This window comes from Perna viridis, chromosome 2, assembly GCF_037379345.1.
Source record: "Perna viridis isolate PV_CMFRI_1.1 ecotype Kerala chromosome 2, ASM3737934v1, whole genome shotgun sequence".
NCBI classification, from domain to species: domain Eukaryota; kingdom Metazoa; phylum Mollusca; class Bivalvia; order Mytilida; family Mytilidae; genus Perna; species Perna viridis.
In genome coordinates, this window is record NC_142446.1 from 63,373,466 (window position 1) to 63,394,312 (window position 20,847).

Below are 20,847 nucleotides of genomic sequence, written 5' to 3' on the forward strand. Positions count from 1 at the left end.
CATATCAGACCACTATGTCTTCAAAGTAGATGTGTTTGCACTCTCGCAAATAAAAACCAACATACCATGTCACGTATCATATAGCCTAGTTATAAAATAAAACAAAAAATCAAAATTGTTTGCAACAAATCAGACACTTCCTTTTGAAGGAATACCCTCACATAAACATTAATTAACCTTCATTGTCGTAAATACAATCGCATTACCAATACAGCCGCAATTAGAACTTCAGGAAGAAAATCCTTCAGTTCATCTGATATATCACATGCCAATTTTACAGACTTAATTCTGTGGTATTTTCTCCCAGATGAGTCTATAATAGGATTTTATGGCATCGAAAGACTTCACATCACGTCCGCTTTCGTCAGCATTGTCAATTGCTATTATCTGTCTTGTAATGCAAGCCATCATGCAATTTTAAGAATGTTCATAGCTCCATCGTTAGGTAACAATATATTACTATACCATCATTTATATCCAAAATAAACGTTCTTGCTTATCTCAGCAGAAACTAGACACATTTTAGTTTAAAATAGTGTTTTTTTTTTAAAGAAATTTGGAAAGAGCATAAATTTCCACAGGAAAATACAGTGAAACCTTCTACACCGAAACCCTTATTAACTTTAAAATTGGATGTGTTTAAGGAGGTTTTTTTCAATATTATCAAAGCTGTTCAAGCATTCCTTTGAATCAGAATGAAACAAGTTCAAGTTACTTCGATGCTTACATGAGATTAATGCAAAATGGTGAATACAAACATTCCAATGATTTGTACGAGTTGTGTCCCTTACCCTAGGTATACTTCCTGAAATAAGTGTAAGGTTTAACAAGTCTCTAACTCAGGTTATAAAATACAGAAACATTGACATAAGCCGACTTCTAAAAGTGTTTTGTTCAGACAGGTTTTCGGTTTCTTGATTTATCCATAGCCATGCCAGTTCCTAAATATCATGAAAGCGGACGCTTACCCTACCGATGCACCTGATTCATGCTCAGAAGGATTATGTTCTTTATCGTTCGAATCCTGGTTCCTTTGATTTTCCTTTGAGAGATATTTAGCAATTATACCAATGGCATTTTATTGGAATTTAGAATAAGAATATGACAACTTATGTTAGAAATAAATCATGCTGGGGCAGTGAGAAAAAAAACGAGTGTGATTGCACTGATGTCTATGACATTGTTATTTCTAAAAAGAAACTTGGCAATGACATAACCATATTAGTGAAAGACAAACTTAAAACATATCAAAAAATATTTTGTAGGTGATCTTTAGTGAAGTAGAAATTGTTAATGCCATAATAAAAAAATCGAAGTTTAGTAGGGAGTTAGACAATTTTGAGTCATGTTTGAATGACATGAAATTGATTTATCAAATTGTATTGATGTTTATCTTATTCTTTGCGATTCATGTTGATTTTGTCACTTTATGTCAATTGATATAATTATGACACTTTAATGCCTTTTCATTGTTGTATCTGTATCTAAATTGCTAAATACATGAGTACATCAATTACTTCAATCAATGTATATAATTGGAAATGAAATGATACTTTCATCTTTCTTTAATATTTCTCTTTTAGTGAACATAGAAAAATACGTTGAAACATGCGATGTTTAAATGCCATTCTATACAAAGTAAAGACACTGTAAAGATTATTCGATGTTCTAAGAAACTCACCAAACGAACGATGCTTTATTCGATCTACAACCACCATATTTTACCAATCCAACAACGGTAATTCTTGCAAATCGCCTTTTTCATGTTCAATTTTTCAAATTTTGCCGGTTTTGACATGCATGAACCTCCTTATGTCTAGTATCTATACAGACTTCTACTTATTGACACACCTTATATAAGAAATATTTTAACTATGCCTCCTTTGATCCGCCCTACAGCTTTAGGTACTTTTCGTGTAAATTATTTGACTTACTTCCCACCAGAAATAGTTTTGTATTGGTGATAGACCTCTTCAATCGACGGTCTCATATCTGGGTTTTCTGCCCAACATGACTTCATAAGCTGTACATATTGAGGTGGAGCTGCCTGATTTGACACAGAGGGTCGTAGTAAGGGTGGTGGTTTCTGTAACTTTTTGATTATTTCTGAAACAAAACAAAGATTTACTAAAGTTTCTCATTTGAACAAAACATTTTATCACATTTTGGACAAAACGAAGATTAATAATGTAACACATTGTGAAAAAAAAAAACACAAAAGGCATGAAAGAATAATCAAGGGAACCAAAATTCTAGCAGATGTCAAAAGAATTTAATCCAGAATCTGGGAGAATGGACCAATAAGATCTCTCAAGAGAATTCAGCTAAACTGGTTTGACTAATTTCTTCACTTTTCCAAACCTAGATATAACTCTTTCTGATATTAATTATCATGAAGTTGAGTTTAAAAATTGTTCAAAGAGTAAACCTTTCACCGTTTTTTTATATGCACGATTCTTTGGGGAACCTGTCTTATATTATCCAATATTTCTTACAAGGCACGACTCACTGCAAATCAAAACAACCTTATACCTGCAGGTTTCAAATCTGTCATTCCAAAAGGACTCATCCTTAATATTAACTCCTGAGATATTATGGCAAACCCATACATGTCACCCTTTTCTGAACCTTTCATTACTGGTTCTCTGAGATGTTCTGGAGCAGTCCATAAAAGGGCTGGAAAAAAAGACATACAATGGAGAAATATGACTACTTAATTACACCTCTGTTAATGTATACCATAATTATCTAAAGGTTATTAAATGATAAAATACCAAGGTCGCAATGAATTCGTTACACTTGTAATTGCCAGTTTAAACAAGACGCATTCTTTCTTCATTTCATCGTATTTGTGTAAGAATCGAGCTGCATTTTGATGGTTTCGCTGTATATTTTATTTTCAGTAACAATTAAAACAAAGTGCTATAGGATGTCTTCAAACTTCAATGAACAATAAAAAAATGCTGTTAATTTTATAATATCAAATTTCATAGGTAAGTCAAATTTTAATGTTCATATCTTTATTTATTTCATTAAACACACCTATGAACGTTATTTGGAGAATTTTTATAAAATCCTTGTTATTTCATCAGTATTTTAATGGATAAACCTACAAAGACAAAACCTATGGAAAATCTAGAGAAATCCTTTTCCAACCAAAATTTCAACTGCTTATACCTCAAAAACGAGCATAATGATATTTTTTTCTTCTTATACTGTTCTAGCGTTAAGGACCTTAAAAGTTTTCACAACCCTTTGAAATCTATGTTATTTTTAAATAGACTAGCGAACATCATTTATATGTGTGCTTCTCATGTAAAATCTAAAATATTTCGACGGCACTATTGCTTTATCTATTACCGTAATAAATTGAAGACGTCCGTAAAAAAGTAAAGTTAGATAATAATGTATATATAGATTATGATGCTCAATACATTATTTCTAACAATAAGTCAATGATTCTAATCAGAATAACTTTCGTGTATCTAATGTTACATATACAACATCCAATACTAAACAAACAGTTTGAATGGAAGTCACACATACAAAATGCGACCTTATTGACAGCTGTAAACATTTTAAACTATTTTTGGATTTGTTTATTTACAGTGATTGCTTAGAAGGCATTGATGAGTTATTATATGAAATTTACACTCCAAATTGAAAAAAAAGACATAATCTTCTATTATCCCCTAGCATCAAAAGAGCTACAAATACTTCAGAAGTGGTGGATCCATGGGAGGATTCCAGGGGTTGACAACCCCCATTTTTGTTAGACAATTTTGTTAAATGGTTGCAAAATAAGGTTAAAAATTCGAAAATGTAACCCACTTTCTAATTTATGTGGTCAGACCCCCTCCTACATTTTAAGGAGGTAAACCTAATGTCACAACTCTAACAAATCACTGGAACGTTTGTATTCAACATATTACATCAATTTCAATTAAACATCAAAGTAACTTGGACTGATTTTATTCCGTTTCAAATGAAAGCTTGACAGAATTTGATGAAATTGAATATGAAACAAAGATATCATTGATTTCAAGAGTTATTTCCCTTACACTAGGTCTACCTCCTACCAACTAAACATAATGAGGGTACCTTCGAATTCAGCCTGCGATGTCATTTTCAATTTATCTTTCAGACCAAAATCTGTGAGTTTAAGTACCCATCTGCTGTCAATTACGCAGTTTCTGGACTTTAGGTTGCCATGGAATTTGATTGGACTGTTTTGGATGAATCTTAAACCCTGTTCATAAAAGAGAATTTGGTTGAAAATTAATTAGTTACAAAACATATTTAATTCAAATTTCAAATGCTGAAGCAACTACAAATGAAAGCAGAAAAAAAACTGTTTACACCGAACCAGAGACAAGTCTTAACCAGACATCTTTCGTAATATCTTATTGGTTCAATGGCTTACAAACATTGTACCTGCATGAACCATTATATACCCTACTTTAACCAAATAACCCCATCAGTAAAAGAACGTTTCGGTAAAGAAAGGTTGAACGCTATTCACTAAAAAAGGGCAATTTTCGCGTGTGCTAAATTCCGCAATTTGCTCTATAAATAGGTGCATTAAACATGTTTTCACATCTTCAGATTTAGTTGAATAGAAATCATATGTCAACTATTAGCACGTAAATTTGGCGATGTTTTTGTTATTGTTTTCGCGATTCCCCGTACGTCGTCAATATAGCGAAAACTAAAATCTCGCGAAAATTTCCCGCGATATCATGAAAAACCGAGACAAGTTCCTTTTTTTATAACATTTATCACGTCGATTGTTGATTGTTGGTAAATGCACATTTTATAATGGTAATTGCTTAAGCATATATATATTTCAGGCAAAATCTAGGTAATCTAGAAATACTACATAAATACAAACCCGCGCATAAGACATTTGACAGTGAGACAATCCCTAATTAAACAACAATGCAATGAGATAATGACATACTAGAGAATTCAGGTTTTCGGCAAATAGATCGACCTATATCAAGAATGACCTTAGATGTTTGATGCTGATCGATAAAATAACATCTGACCACGGAACCCCCTTCACAGTAAATGACCTGTAGATGAAGGATAAGGCGGCTTACCCGGACTAAGTCTGTTAATAATGAGACTTTGAAATCCCAGTCTAATTTGATGTTCGCACTTCTGATAACGTCCTAGAAACAAGACAAACAAAATCGATAGAGTTAGCAATTCAGATGAGACTGTTAGTGATGTGGTGATATGAACTAATAATGATGTTATTGTCTAATTTAAGGAGTTCTGATGCTCTTTTTGTGTTTGTTAATGTATATGTTTATTGGGCTGTTAGAGTTTTGTATACTAGCACGGAATTCTAATTTGAGTTATACCGCGATACTAAATCCTTTATTTATTGTGTAACGGCGCAAAACAAGTTATTTTGAATTAAAACTAACGATATTAATTCTAGTACAAAAAGGAAAATGTTTTCTACCCTCGGTTGCTTTGATAGCGTCAGTTATTCAATCTGAAGTAAAACGTCAATATTTTACAGAGGTAATAAACTCGATTACGACAAGTTATATAAAACTAATTGAAAAGATTCAAAACCGAAATCGCCTTGAGATCACGAACCTCTCTAAGCCATTCGTTAATAACTTCCTGTGGAATTTATTTTGAATTTAATTTTATAGGGTATCAAAGGCATGTTTATTCCTTAAACGTGCTGCCGGCCTATACTGTTTTTCATTTTATATCAAACACTAACGCTGAATCTCTCAAAAATGAAAGTTCAAACACGTATGGAAATGAGCGAAAATAAAATCTTAGTGAATAATATATCAAACTCGGCATAACTTGACTACGATCCTCCCAAATCAATTGCCCCATTCCCTGTATTATATTATAGTTTTCCCCCTATTCTACATCGCATCGCATCGCCAATGCCAATTTTCTGATAAACACCCCCTTTCCAAATTGTCACATCCTTATTTTCGTCTATACCACTCTATCCTGCTCGCCCCTTTCCCAATAGACGACTTTCACATTCATTCGTTATGTTGAATCTACTGGAAACTGGTTTACGGTTTTCAACTACTCAAAGAAAGGATATCGGCTTCAAGAACAGTAATAATTATGTGGAAATACGACTACAGACAACGATTCTATAATATATACATCATTTAGATTCTTTGTAGTAATCGAATCAATTTTCTGAAATCTTGGTTCCAATTGCAATGTCTACCGATCATACGCCTGTTGACCCCTTAACTAAATAACATTTCCAGAACAGAAGTGTACATGAAAGTCGTCTATTGCCTAGTACCCTATTTAATTGAAAATTGTACGGTAAATCAGGAATTGTCATTCGTAAAGGGATATGTGATGATAGTTTGGAAATTGACTATGAAAGATAAATCGTCTTGAACACGGACTAAACAAATCAACCAACAAAACAAACAGAACCTATTTTCCATTTACCGACCACCGGTGCGAATCAATTTCTCCAACTCTACATCCGGTTCGTTTGGATTCGTCGTCTGAGACGAACTGCAATGGGTACGAACCAATAAATAAACACGAAACTTTGGATATACGGAACGAACCATCCAAAAAGGAGCTAGATAGACCCAGACATGAAATCGTATGATATACATGTATTAATAATAAATTGTGTTATTAACCAAAAAAATGTTTTCGATAAATCATAACATTTTTAAAATGTTTCCGTTCGTCAGGAATAGTTATATCATGAAATACTCGGCCTATTCATTTATTCGCAAGTCCGTGAAAATATTATGAACCAAAATACGAACATATTTGATGAAATCATGCACTGATTGAAGAGTTTTAAATTGAACTTGGTATATTAACAGTCGGTATGGGTAAATATTCGCATGCTGTGTATGTGTAAATCAATTTTTAGAAGCAAAACTCCATTGAAAATTGTTTCAACTTAATGTAATAAACACAAACCTGTAGACTTCCTCTGTTGCAGTGTTCAGACACTATGGCTGATATTGTTGGATCGAGCAATAAACCGTACATAGGATTCAAGTTCTCGTGTCGAATTTCCCTGAGCTAAGAAAACCATTATTTGTTATTAGAAAGTCAATTTTGGAACGAAATTTGAGTAAGATGAATTACAGACAGCAGACAGGGATGATGAATCCAAAAATAAATTTGGGATTAATCTTGTGTTGCTTTTACAATCCATTTTTAAAAAAAATTGAATTAACTTTTTTTTGCTATAGGATACGATATTATCGGTTCGAGCAGATGGTGTAAATTTATTTGACTAAGAATTCAGAACATGATAAGTGTGAATTACAACAGACGGAGATAAATATCATAATACAAGTGATATTTGTCTATACTTTTTAGGGGAAAATGGAAAGTTTAAACTTTTATATTAGATCAAACTTCTTTTAAAAATGCGATATTTTTTTAAATCTATGACTATCTTTGTAATATGAAATAGAGTTATGCAAAACGATAAGATACCCAGACTCATTTATAGCTCAAAATGTCGGCCAGAGTTAAATAAACTAAGTTTAAATATTAGATCAACTACTATATACATTCATCAAATGGAATCTGGCAAACTTTAGAGTACTCATGTATCAAAATGTCAGTTAGCGCCATTAAATATCTAACAAAGCAGATATGGGCATGCATTTCTTACCGTTCTGAAATGAGCTAAAAATTTACTGGAGATTTCGAATCCTTTCACCGGAATTTCTTTGACATAGACTATGTCTCCCTATCAACAAAACAAAAACAGTAATTCATATACTAGTAATCGTAGGTGGATTTATGGTTCATTATCTTCCAACTAGAATTTCACTAATTTTAGGAGGGTTGGAACTTTTGTATATATGTTATTAAAATATATACAAAAGTCAAATGGTGTGTGCAACCTATCGGTATCAAACTTATGGTATTAAAGCCTTTTTAGTGTTTATGACTTGAATTGTCAAACTTAATCAATGTATGTCTAATATTCATTTAAAAAATGTCTTGTGGGCATTAATTGTTTTTTTTTTTTTTTGAGAAATCGTGTGCTTTTTAAAAAAAAAAGGATTTTTCAGTGACAATAAAAATTCTTTGACTGTTAAGTTACAACAGCTGTTCTGAGCACGGTATCATAAAGGTTTCTTTTATATATTACTTAGTATGAAACTCATGTATTCTGACGAAGAGTTAACTACAAACTCGTTCAATACGGCTGTAGCCTACTAATCTAACATCTCCATAATTCTGATTACTTTTGGACATTTGTACCCATTAGCACGGCATCCATTGAACTCTGATTGAAGGGACAATGTTCTAGAAAGCCTTAATACCAGGAATTATGAGATTTCTGCCGTATAATCGTTAGAGTTTTAATACATGCTTCTACAAACGTACTACATCACACTCTATTGAATTTGTAAAAATATGAAATTAATTTCCTGACTTTGCTTGAATAGGGAGAATATAAGCGATGAAGAATACGAATTAATTTGTCCCATCTGTTAAAAGAACATTTTTTATCCGTTTTATAGATCGCTTTTATGCAGTTTGTATCACGTTTTGTGTTCTAATATCAATAACTTATAATAAACGAAGTCAAAATAACATTCGGAAATGGAAGTGTCATTACGGGAAGAGTTTGTTCATTGCAGATTTTTAAAACATCCGATTATTACATGGCTAAATTAAATAAAATTATATTGGATTAAAATGCAGCTAACATAGTGTATTTAATCGTGTGCCTTCATTTGATATAATGCAATGTTAAGCACTATGTGTATCTTTATTACTATATCAGCCAGTGATCATCTCGTGGTGCTAACAGCTATTTGCATGCACCAAAAATCTCAAAATGCTTCAAATTTATACATGATGCTGATCGCGTCTGATAATGAACGTTTATTATACGGATTAAAATGACACAGCCAAGTAAAAAAGAAATAAAGTGTGTTTGAAATCTCTTAGCACAGCCACAGCTGATTAAATTATTGGAACATTTTAAAAACTCGTGTACTCAAATGAACACTTCGCAATACTGGCAGGCATAATTTTACCTTATATCTTGCTATTTCGGAGATTTCTGAAAATTCATGTAGCGACACCATTGACCGGTTATTTGCTTTCTCCGATCCTTTTACTATATCCGGCTTGTCACCGAAGACACCACCTCTTTGACTCTGCAATTAAAATAGAATGTTATCGCTTTGTTTACAATACCATGGGAATCCGCCATGTGTAAATGTAGCATCTGCCGAAAATTATATACATTATTTTGGAGTAACCAGAGAGTAGTTTTAATCTCAGGCAATTATGTTCGAATCCTTTTTCCTCGTGAAAACTATTTGTATGGTATAGATGCTATTACAGCTCTGTGGAGACAGGGAATATATCATTTTTATGGCGTGATCTTCCAAATAGAAGACCTTGAAGGAATTCCAACAGGCTATCAAAAACCAACATTACTGTGATTAATTTTCAGAGAAGATATTGGAGAATTATTTCATTGATAATGATACTAATGTTCTAAGCCTATCGACATCTATGTTTTAGTAGCGTTATTATTTACCAGTAACTAAAGTCAAAAGTTCAAAAAATAGACATACCATAAATTAGCTAAGGTAACACATTCAGGCGCACTCCAAAATAATACGAAACAGTGGTTACAAAATAAGTCCAAATAAACGTATGTGATGGGACGAGATTTCAAACTAAAATTATAGTTGAATCAACTCTAAATATCACACAATGAGCGTTTACTATGAAGTTACTAAAGGCTGCTTAACAAGTCACCTATTACATCATGCAAAAAAACAAAAAAGAAACATATACAGACAATTCTGTTGAATTCGACAAAAATCAAACGGATATGACAGCAAGGTTGCATTGTTAATGCATAAAGGTTAACAATTTTAAGAATGACATTGTTCCAAAAATCAAGTCTTCACGTGATTGCATGTCTCTCAAAAGATAAGAACAGAAGAAAAAACACGGCAAATGTACAATGTCAGAGTAGTCTAATTATAAATATACGAACTGAGTTATCTAGCTTGTTTGACTTCAGATTCTTTCTATGTAAAAATGTTAAATCTGTCAATTGTAGTATGATTTTGTTTGGACCTTTCGTCATCAGTCTGTCTGCATGCTTTCTCCTGAAAAATAATTACAGCCGATTTTATAACTTTTTTGATTTCGTCAGTTACGACGTTTAGTGAGGTAGAAAACTATTTCTGTACATGGATCATTACGACTAAAATCCTAAAATTCTCAAGGCTATAATTTAACGAGAATACAAAATACTGTACATGTAGGCCAATGGTCGTGTTTTATATTTTTTATGGAAACCGTATAAACAGCATTCATATTATGTAAATGTATTCGACGCGTATTACAAACGTTCTAAACAGTGATCCCTGGTAATTTTAAAGTTTAAGTGTTCGCTGATTGGGTACTCATAATCTCGTTATGCTATTCACGACAATGGCGACAATGGAAACACAAATGTCTGTGAAATTATAAAAAAAAATAGAAAAATAAAATATTAAACGACGGGATTAAAACACATCCGGGAACTCAAAAAGACGACCTATTTAGAATAGTTAAGTTACAAATGAATCTGCGTACTTGATACAAATACATTGTAACAGACAAACAAGCAGGAGTAAGTCCATACCATTACAACCGGTGTTGAATCACGTGGGTTTAACTAACGTGGGTTTGCTTCGGATATGTATTGTGAGCATAGTTTACATTGAAATTCAGAATTCAAATCACACATTCGGCACGTTTATAATTGATGTTTTACTCAAAATAACCCTGTAATCAAGTATAAAGAGAGGAAGTATGGTGTATATGTTAAAAAGAGAAAACCCCATCGGGAAGAAAATGTCAGCCGAAAGACACCCATTAGTTTTAAATGAACGAAGAGGAATCCGTCATACCACAGGGCAGACTGAAACTGACCTTAAACGTCTTTATACACATGTACAGTGAAATAGTTGCCATTATATGTATGTACTCAAGTAACATAAAAAAGATAAACTAAAGGTGTAAACGAAACAAGACATAGAGAGGCCATACATTCCTCACTCGGGACAGGCACAAAAATGTGGCAGGGTTAAAGTACTTTCGTGTGATCACAACCCATCCCCCTTTAAAATCTGACCACTTTGGGAAAATGTTACAACACAATCACGGATCCGATGTGGAATATTCAGGAGTTTGACATCTGAAACGCTATTTGTTTAAAAATTTTTGTTAAATTGACAGAAAATGACAAATAATGGCCTCGAACCAGCATTTCAAAATCTCTGGATTGTGAACATGTAATATATTACATACATGTATTAGGTATCAAAAGTTCATGATACATTAGGATAGGCTGTTAAATTTAGTTTATACCGGTTGTTTACCGTTCTTTAGTTAACGTTATGATTGCAACACTTTGGTCATTTACTCTTCAGATAAAAAAAGAAGAAAAACTGAAGTGAAGTTATTCATTCGTAAAATTAATTTCCTTAATACATTTATCTTAATGCATTTCTGAGATTAAGGGCTCCATTTTTGCCGACCTGTGATTAAGTATTTTCTTGCGTGATTTTTTGGTCGATGCGTTTACTTTTTGTAGGTTTTGGGAAACAAAATAGTTCTTGTTGTGAATCAGTCAGAATGATTTCATGGGCACCCGAGGTTTATCTGAAATAATATTCCTAAATTCTCATTACAACACCATAGAGAAAAAAAAACTTGAAAACGGGTATGATATCAAAGAAATAAAAATGCCACTAAACAGAATATATATATATACTTAAAAAAGGACACCAAAATTCCAAAAGCCAAATGAGCAGTATATACCATGTACATATCAAAAGACTTAAATTCAAAATCATACACATCCAAAAAGGATATAATGCTTCCTGTCTTGACACAGTCGCAAAAGAGACTTGTACGTACATGTATGTGCATCAAACAACTACATGTATTTGTAGTAATATTTAATTGTCCCTTGTTTTATATATTTGCTTTTAGACGTCTTTCCTACTGATATTAATCTCATCAATTTCATGTGCCTTTTTATTTGCATATGCTTTTACAAGTCAAATATTGTAATAATTAGGCAGTCAGTTCAAAGGTTTTTTTTTACAATTACCTTACGAGATGTTTCAGACCATTATTCCAAATGCAGGAACACTACACTAAGGATGCTTCAAAATATGTTCCACTAGTTTCATGCATTATTCAAAGAAATTTTGACTCCTGTTTCAACAGTTTGATTAGTTTAAACATGATTGTACTCCACTAAGCAAGTGGATGATAATTTGAAAAAGTACATGTATGATTTTCCGTCCGAATTTCGGCGCAATTACCACGACTCACAATGGATAGATTGATTAAAAGTTTGGTATGTAGCTTAATAATAAAGCGTATATGTTGTAAGCGATCCTGGTAGCTTTCAAACATCAATCTCCTGTATAAGTGGGGATATTCTTAGCACGGCAATATATATTAAAAATACAACTTTTTTCCAATCGGCGTTTTAAGTAGCTGTCTTTGTAAGAATCATGCAAAATCGGAAAAATATGATACACCCCAAAAAAGGCTACATGTTTTTTTTTTGTAATTAGGTTGTTTTATGGGTCTATACTATGAAATGTGTAATTATTCACTCAAATCTGCCTGCTCTTAGGAGATAATTAACATTGAAAATCCAGAACATTCTATTGTATTTGAGCTCCATTTACAGAGTTATCTCCCTTAATTTTGAAATCTACAGTGTATTCTATATAATTTTTATCTCCTAAGAGCACGGGTTATATGAAAAACTACATGTTAATTTCTGTTTACTATGACATTTCAAACAAAATATCAAAAATAAAAATATTTAGGCTTTTTACCCATGAATCACATTTTGCATGATCCTTAGCTGGAGTGCTACTTAAGTACTAAAAACATTTTGGTCTAAATAACATGGAATTTCATAGTATCTAGCAACGATTATTCATAAAATTGAGGAAAACACTTACTTTATTAACTTATATATAAACAAAGTAAGTGAAGGGGTGTTTTGCGTGAGAAAATGTATTACAGGAAATCACGTTGATGGGCGTCTCCCCAACGTGCTTTGTCAATAAGGATGGTTACATGTACTTGATTGAATAAACAGTGGACGTAAAAATCATTTTCAGAAAAACAAAAAGACGATTAAAAAGAAACCCAAAATAGTATGTTTTATTAAAGAAGTATTAAACTGATTGATTAAAATCGTATCATATGGCATGTTTTTATTCGAGAGTCGAGTCCTTGTGCGATGTGTTTGTAAGTGCTAAATAGATTTTTTTTGTAGTTTGCATTTAACAGAGGGAGGGAGCGCTGGTTTTCTTCTAGGTCCAACCGAGACATCAAAATATTTAACTTCCATTTTTCATATGATGATGATAACGTGGCCTTCATGATTAAAAGTAAGTGCTATGCAATTTATCATTACGTGTCAGCTATTAAGATTATGAAGAAATTATTAAAAAAAAATGGTTATTGCAACTTTCAAAGAATAACATAATTAGCCAGGTTTAGATTGAATGCATCATCATCCCAGACGATTAATGTTGCGCGAAACTGAACCTTATTCCATGCTATTAGTCTGACCGATTTATTATCTGAACATTGGCTTGTTAAATCAGATTTATAGCTTTTACTTTTGTTCTTAAATAATTTAGACGAGTTTTGGAATACGTTTGAGAAAACAGAAAAGAAAATAACGACTACAATAGACAATTGAAAACTTTGCCTTGTTGTCTGCGGCCAGTACAATACAATCTTAATTAACTCTCATTAGATTCTGATACCACAGACCTTAAACTGTACATTAGCAAAATATGTATGAAATAACTTTATTTTAATATAGAATTGGTTTTTTAGTAGGTCTAAATATTATCGTTTTTACATTGAGTATTTTTATGTGCAATTGTATCTATCAGAATAACCACGACTCACTACCTATCATTTTATAAATAATGTAACACTTTTATTTTAGAAAGTCATATAATGTATTTAACATATTTTTAATGTAAAGCGCCTACAGTATAATTTTATTGGCGCTTTATAAAAGTTGTAGATAATAATACTCGTGTATCTCATAAGAATAAGCCCTTGAGTACAGTGTGTTTACATGGCGGATTGAACGTACAACCCTTAAGATCGATATTTCCTTTTGCATTCCTCTAATATTGATAATATTATTTCCTTCATTGAAAGCTACACAATTTATGTTTCCCAACCTTCTTATAAAATGTCATCAAAATCCTTCGAGCGCTTTATAAGAAATTATTCGTGTACGAGTTCTTGATGAGTACAGGTGGACAGACGAATAGACAAACGGAAAGTCAGACAGAGCGATTCTTATATACCCCAAATTCTGTTGGCAGAGGTATGAAAATATTGACACAATCAACTAACTATTTTTATTTACTCATAGTACTAAGAATATATCTTACACAGCAACCACATGAAGGAAGATGTCAGTTTCATACTTAAAAAGTTTATTAAAACATTTTTACATAAAACACATCTATCAGAAAAAGCACGACTCCCTACCCACTATTTGATAGATAACGTAAAACTTTGAATTCAGAAAAAGTCATATGTCAATACCCATTTATTGACTTCCGGTATAACGTTGGCGGCAGTAGAAGATGTCCAGACAATGATACTATAACAGGACATCCGCATTAGTTGTCAACCAAAGTACCGTGTTGTTAAGCCTAGCCAAATACACATTAACATGAAATTCTAACATTCATAAAACAACAACTATCGCAAAGGGGTTTATGGAATTTTTCAGAAACACTTCAATAGAACTAAAACTTGGCTGTAGTGATCAAGATACAGTAAAATCTGTCTATGCGACCACCTGTATTGATCAAAAACTTGTCTTTGAAGACTGTAATTAAAATATTCCTTTGTAGAGTCTTCGATGTGGAATTAAGTTAAATCTCTATATTAAACCCCATCTGTCTCATGTGGCAAAGATTTTGCTCTCCATGGGTGTTCATGTATGAAAGGTTTCAGTGTTAAAATCTTAATATAACCGCATTTTATCGGCTTATTTGTATCCGTACAGTGAAGTCAGAATGAAGTTATTTTGTGGTACAGATAAAAAAATTAACCCAAACTCAACAAAGAACTACAAGCATTTCACATGTGCAGCTGGTGTATGTGGACGCAACAGTAACGAAGACTTGTCTTGACAATAGTTTGGCTTATGCGAATCACACTAGCCACATTACACAGAAAAGTGCAAGATGAAGCTATTGGTATATGCATCAACTGAAAAACAATAGATTCGTCTGCGACCATTTTCTCATTATTCTCATTTTAGCTCATACTAAAGTACAATGATTAAATTATAGCACGAAATAGCCGACCTCCCGTAAACCCATTTAAGCAAACAGAGACCAGACAAATTGTACTATCACGTCATGGTTCAATAGTTCTAGATATAAATATAAACAAATCGTTTGTCCTTAGACATTATTCAGATAATTAAGATTCCAATAACCACAGAAGAGTGCTTCCGATCAGTCAATGCACCATAGGGAATTAATAGAGCGAGGATCCTACATTTTAATCGAGTGTCATCTTTCTTCAGGACAGCTAAAATCGACACTATACCGGAAGTAAAGATCAATACAAATTTCTGAAGAACAACGTTGGAACAAAGTCTTTAGAATGTGGTTGTTCTATTGTTGATAAAAGCTTAGTATCTTTGATGAAATTTACATGATGTTAAACAAACTATAAAGATTATAAAAGCAAAGAAATCGTGGTAGTAATTCTTTGATCGAGAACATGCCAATATATTCGTCAATAATTTTGTACTGCTTTGTTCACGTGCAAGCGAAGAGAAGCGATAATTATGTTAGTTGTATAGCTCCAGGAGAGAAGAATTTTGCTTCTCCTAAAATTTGAGCGATTGACTGATTGAATGATTTGATTAGTAATGATTTACAAATGTAATCAATTTTAGTTTTTGAACCAATTATCAAGTCATACCCAGCATAGAACTAGACAGTCTGATGGAGTTAAAGAAAAAAAATCCGAATTTTGAGAGCTTATGACCTATGCATAGAGCTATATGTGTCTGATTGACCAGTATTTGGAGTTTTGTGATCCTAGTGTTGGAAAGCTTGCACGTGTATCATGCACAATTATTTTTGTATATGTATAGCATCTGCTTTCTTACTCTCCATTGGTGCCTTGATTTTAGTCCAATCGAAGGTTTCATCGTTGCATACATGTAGTTAACATGTTGAAACATATGCTTGTTTTAATTCATAATAAAATATGCAAAATTACTTAATAATGAATTATACCCCCCCACACACACACACAAAAAACAGTCTCCAAAAGCAAACTATATTGTTACGTCGGAATTTTTTATACAGTACCAGCATGAAAAAAGCTTCTGAAAGCTATGGTATATGGAGGAATGGAGATGGAAGGTAAAGATGTGTATGGGGGTTGGCGATTTTGAATGGTGTGGATAGGGAAATAAAAAAATATTTATTGATATGACAAAATGTATTAAATGTATTTAAAAAAAGCTAAAATGTTGAAGAATTTAAATATATAAAATTTTATGTGATAATGTAAATATTTGATAAGGAATATGCAATGGGGATTGTATGGGTAGATTGGGAATTTTCTATGGGGAATGGGGAGTTATCAATGGAGAATTAGGATTGGGAAAATGAGGAATGGGGGTTGGTATATGGTGCAAGTGGGTAGTTTATATCATTCAAGAGCTGTATTTGAAATATTGCGTAAAAGCGCCCGCATTTGGTATACTAGATATACACACTAATTTTGTGGACAATATTGAGGTAAGATTTTCTCGACATTGCAGAATTTTAAAAGGCATTTAGACAAAAATGACCAAATAAAATGATTGACTGATTGATTCTTGATGGTTTAACGTCCTATGGCTGATATTTCAGGCATTTCAGGAAAAGTACAATTCGCCAACGAAACAGACCTTGCTTTGTACGTCCAACTCGCTGAGTCAGAATCAATTAATCTTTTTTGCGTGCTTTTCGGCGAAGCAGTGACAACCAATATGACGTGACTCCGCCGGTCATTGAACACACGACCTCATAATTTTAAGGTGAACATGCCATCACCAAGACCACCAAGGCAGTAACTTGACCAATCGTCTTTTATTGCAATATCAGAAAACGAATATTTTAAGTAAAGACAAAAACTTACCATAGATAAACACCAAAAATGACCAGTAGTATGATAAACGCTACAGCACCCAAAGGGGAGGCTATTGCCAGCACCAAATTAACACCTAAAATAAAAAAAATGTAATTTTATAATCATTCATAAAGATATCAGAATTGTAAAAGTACTAAATTCTTCAATTTGAACATGTTTATAGGAACAAAGAGTGTGATATGTGAAGAGATTAACATTCAGCTTTAGGAGGTTGAGTGTTATATAGTTGTAGGTTTTAACTTCATATATCAAAACAACATGGATGTATCCTGGTAAATTAATAATGAACATGATTACGTAAAGATAAAGTGGCATTATATGTAAAACTTTCATTTACACTTTTTTTTTCAATGTTTCGTAAATGATCTAAGTGATATTTTGACTATGTGATGTGCTCAATTCAGCATTTAATTTCAATTTCTAACTATCAAAGATTGTTATGTTCAAAGGTTCGAGCCTTTGGGGTTGTTAAGAGCAAATTACCCGAATTTTCCAAACAAACGTCACTTAGGAAGCATTCGTCTGGCGGCAATTCATTATCGTTGGGCCATGATATATCTTTGATGTTATTTCTGGTCCACGTTCCACTGTCATAGCCATTCATATATCGAACCAATTGGAATGAATGGGCCAATGGATTATAATCATACAAAGCAAAATCGAAAAACCTTTCGTCGTCCTGCAAAATTTTTAGAGTTCGATTTTGGTTGTAAAAAGTATTCATTCTTATTTGATATGTTATACTTCTACTATCGAACTTTTTTCTCCCTGATTGGAGAGATTTATGGTATCCTTGTCCGATCATTGAAGAAATGTCACTAAATGATACATCATATCCAGTAGATGTCTGTATCTCAAAAATGTTTGGCACTATCGGTAATATCACAAAACAACTCTCAAGCACTCTTGAGACATTTGGCAAATTAATAAACGCAGAGGTGATGTTATCAATGTCTTTATACGGATCACGTGATAGGATAAAATACGAATGCTTGTCCCGTTCTGTCCAATTATCGATTTCGGGGAGAATTAATGCTATGTCAGTATGTTCCATCGTCAGAATTATCGCTGTAAAGAAAAATGTTATTTCTGTTAATTGGGAAGTGTGAATTGGACAGATAAGAATGTTCCGAATGTTAATCAATCATTTGAATAATACAAAAAAAACTTCAGAATAAGGTTTAACCTGGAGTAAATAAAGTCGTGAAATGTTACAATGATCGTAATGATTAACAAAGCTGAAATAACGATGATAAATGGTACTAATAACACAACGGCGGATATTGAAAATGAACATTTATCCGTTGTATTACAAAAACATTACCTCAGACAAAAACCCCATCTATCATTGAGCGGAAACGACCATTTTTTTCAACTTTCTGTTTAACCTTTCGAACATCAATTAAAGGCGTTATAAACAATCCGGATGCACGTATGGTGCAAAGTTAGCAACACAAATATTATGTCAATATTTCCTTTTAAATAGTTCTGTTTGTTATTGAGTTTCTCCTCGATTGAGGTGGAGTAATGGCGCCTTTCTGGCTTGTTTTGTTTTTAATATAAATGTCAATATAAAATGATATATACATCTGTTTTTAAAGGAAAAACAAAAACAATTAGATGAATGATTTGTGTTTCTCTGTAGTCATAGTAAATAGGCATATAAACCTTGAAAACTAAAACTGAATTTGATTTCAGCATATCTGGTAAATCATCTTGTTAAGGCAACATTTAGTCAAAAGAACTTCTGAAAACAAAAACAGTAAAGAAAGCATAGGATATTTTATTTCTGTATCTTTCCCGTTTTTTACATAACTAGAAAAACAATACAAACTCTTTAAAATGAAACTGATTTATTCAACGTGTCATAGTTTTCCTATCCTCTTTCCTCTACCCCGGACTTTACTTTTTATGAGTAACTCGGCGAGTGTTTCTAGAAAAGCAGAGGGCGCTTACCTTACCGGTTCACCTGATCCCTGCTCCCAGTTTTTAGTGGAGTCCGAGTAGCTCATTTACTTTTGTTACTTTGTATGTATGATTTTAGTTACTTTATGTTCTTTGTCGTGTTTGTCTGTTTTCCATGTCTAGTCTTTGTCCTTGAATTACATTCTTTTGATTTCCGCTAGAATCTTGGTTAACTTGATTACTCTTTAAGCTTTTTTCTTCTTCAATGTTTACATTATTATAGTATTTCTGTTAAAACTCCCGTCTTGAAGGCTTGTAACAATTGTTTATTAAAGAATATGATATCATATGAAAACAATCATTTTTGTTGTGCAATTTCTCGTTAAGAGCAGATGGGAGTTGACAAGACTAGGAAAACAATTTTGTTACATTTGAAATCTCAAAGATTTATGGCACTAGAGGCTATTTATTGTGTGCAAAATCGACCCTCAAACAGTCGTCACTTTAACTCCTAAAATATTTTATTTATAACTCACTGAAGAAAGATTTGTTTACTCAAACGGGAAAGCTTGTGCAATATCATCTAAAGAGGGTCACTTTTGTTGAGAGAATGTTGCTCCGACTGTACGTGCATCTTTTTCAAGAACTGCTAAACATAATCTTACACGGTGTACAGTTGATTGGTTTATTCTCGATAGTTAAATATTGAAATTGCTCGGTATAGTCTCGAATTGTTAAGTGGCATTGTCTTGATTGAAGTGGTACTATAATCAACTGCTAGCAGAGATAAATTTTCTATATTTTGTTTGAACAACAATTTATTTATCTGATAAAGTTCCCACTGGTTTCGCTTTTCGTCTACTAAATTTCCAGTAAAATAGAATAAATTAAAACCACGTATGAAATAAATGCTGATTTTTAACTCGTGGTTAAAAAGAATAAAGAAATATAATAAATAACTATATTCTAAAGATTTTTTCACTGGTCCATTTTATTCTGTAACGATGCGAATAAAAAGCGCCAGTTTAAAGTTTTCAGATTTTGATTTCAAACCTGTATGAAATCCAAACATATTTAACACCCACATATTTAGAAAAAAAGGGAAACAAAACTTGATAATTTAAAAGTATTTCGTGATTCTCTATCATATATTGTGTGAAGATATCACCGACTGTATCAAACGACTCGTTATGGCATTTTAAAGAGGTATAATCATTGCATCGATTTTACAGCATCGCATAGAAAAATATAAAGTCATAAGTGTATGACTTCGATGATGATCACAGACCATATATATATATAGCTTACGGCACTAATTATTCTTTTGAAGAATAATTAATGGTAATAAGTCACTTATCTGCTTAATTTCTGATCTCATATGGCCACAATATAAGGAATTTTATAATGATTTATATTTCATTAGATGATTTATTGACAGCTCAATATCATTTATATACGATTTTGATCGCGTGGTTTTCTAGCATTTTGTTCTATCAAAGTCCCCAGGAGAGATAATGACAGTGATACGGATCTTGATGGATGCCTAGTGGCTTAAATTTACTGAGAAGAAAAGTGAGAAGTGATTGAAAAATGTGACAAAAAGATAGTTTAATTAAATAGGATTATGACTTAAGATTTTTAACATCTGAATGATATAGATAGAAACGTACTCAAATCGTC

The 20,847-nt window shown here is 32.5% G+C and overlaps 1 protein-coding gene across 1 annotated transcript in view; it reads right to left on the reverse strand.

Annotated features, from left to right (window-relative positions):
• The window catches only part of LOC148626417 (retinal guanylyl cyclase 2-like), a 48,827-nt gene that overhangs the window by 15,743 nt on the left and 12,237 nt on the right, over positions 1–20,847 (reverse strand). Inside the window, exons 2-11 of the mRNA XM_088570393.1 lie at positions 17,746–18,330; positions 17,251–17,335; positions 10,028–10,142; positions 9,048–9,170; positions 7,664–7,741; positions 6,955–7,059; positions 5,103–5,174; positions 4,102–4,249; positions 2,533–2,676; positions 1,935–2,106 (exon numbers count right to left, since the gene is read on the reverse strand). Of these exons, the coding sequence (XP_088426519.1) occupies positions 1,935–2,106; positions 2,533–2,676; positions 4,102–4,249; positions 5,103–5,174; positions 6,955–7,059; positions 7,664–7,741; positions 9,048–9,170; positions 10,028–10,142; positions 17,251–17,335; positions 17,746–18,330 (1,627 nt within the window). The remainder of the gene's footprint in view (positions 1–1,934; positions 2,107–2,532; positions 2,677–4,101; positions 4,250–5,102; positions 5,175–6,954; positions 7,060–7,663; positions 7,742–9,047; positions 9,171–10,027; positions 10,143–17,250; positions 17,336–17,745; positions 18,331–20,847) is intronic.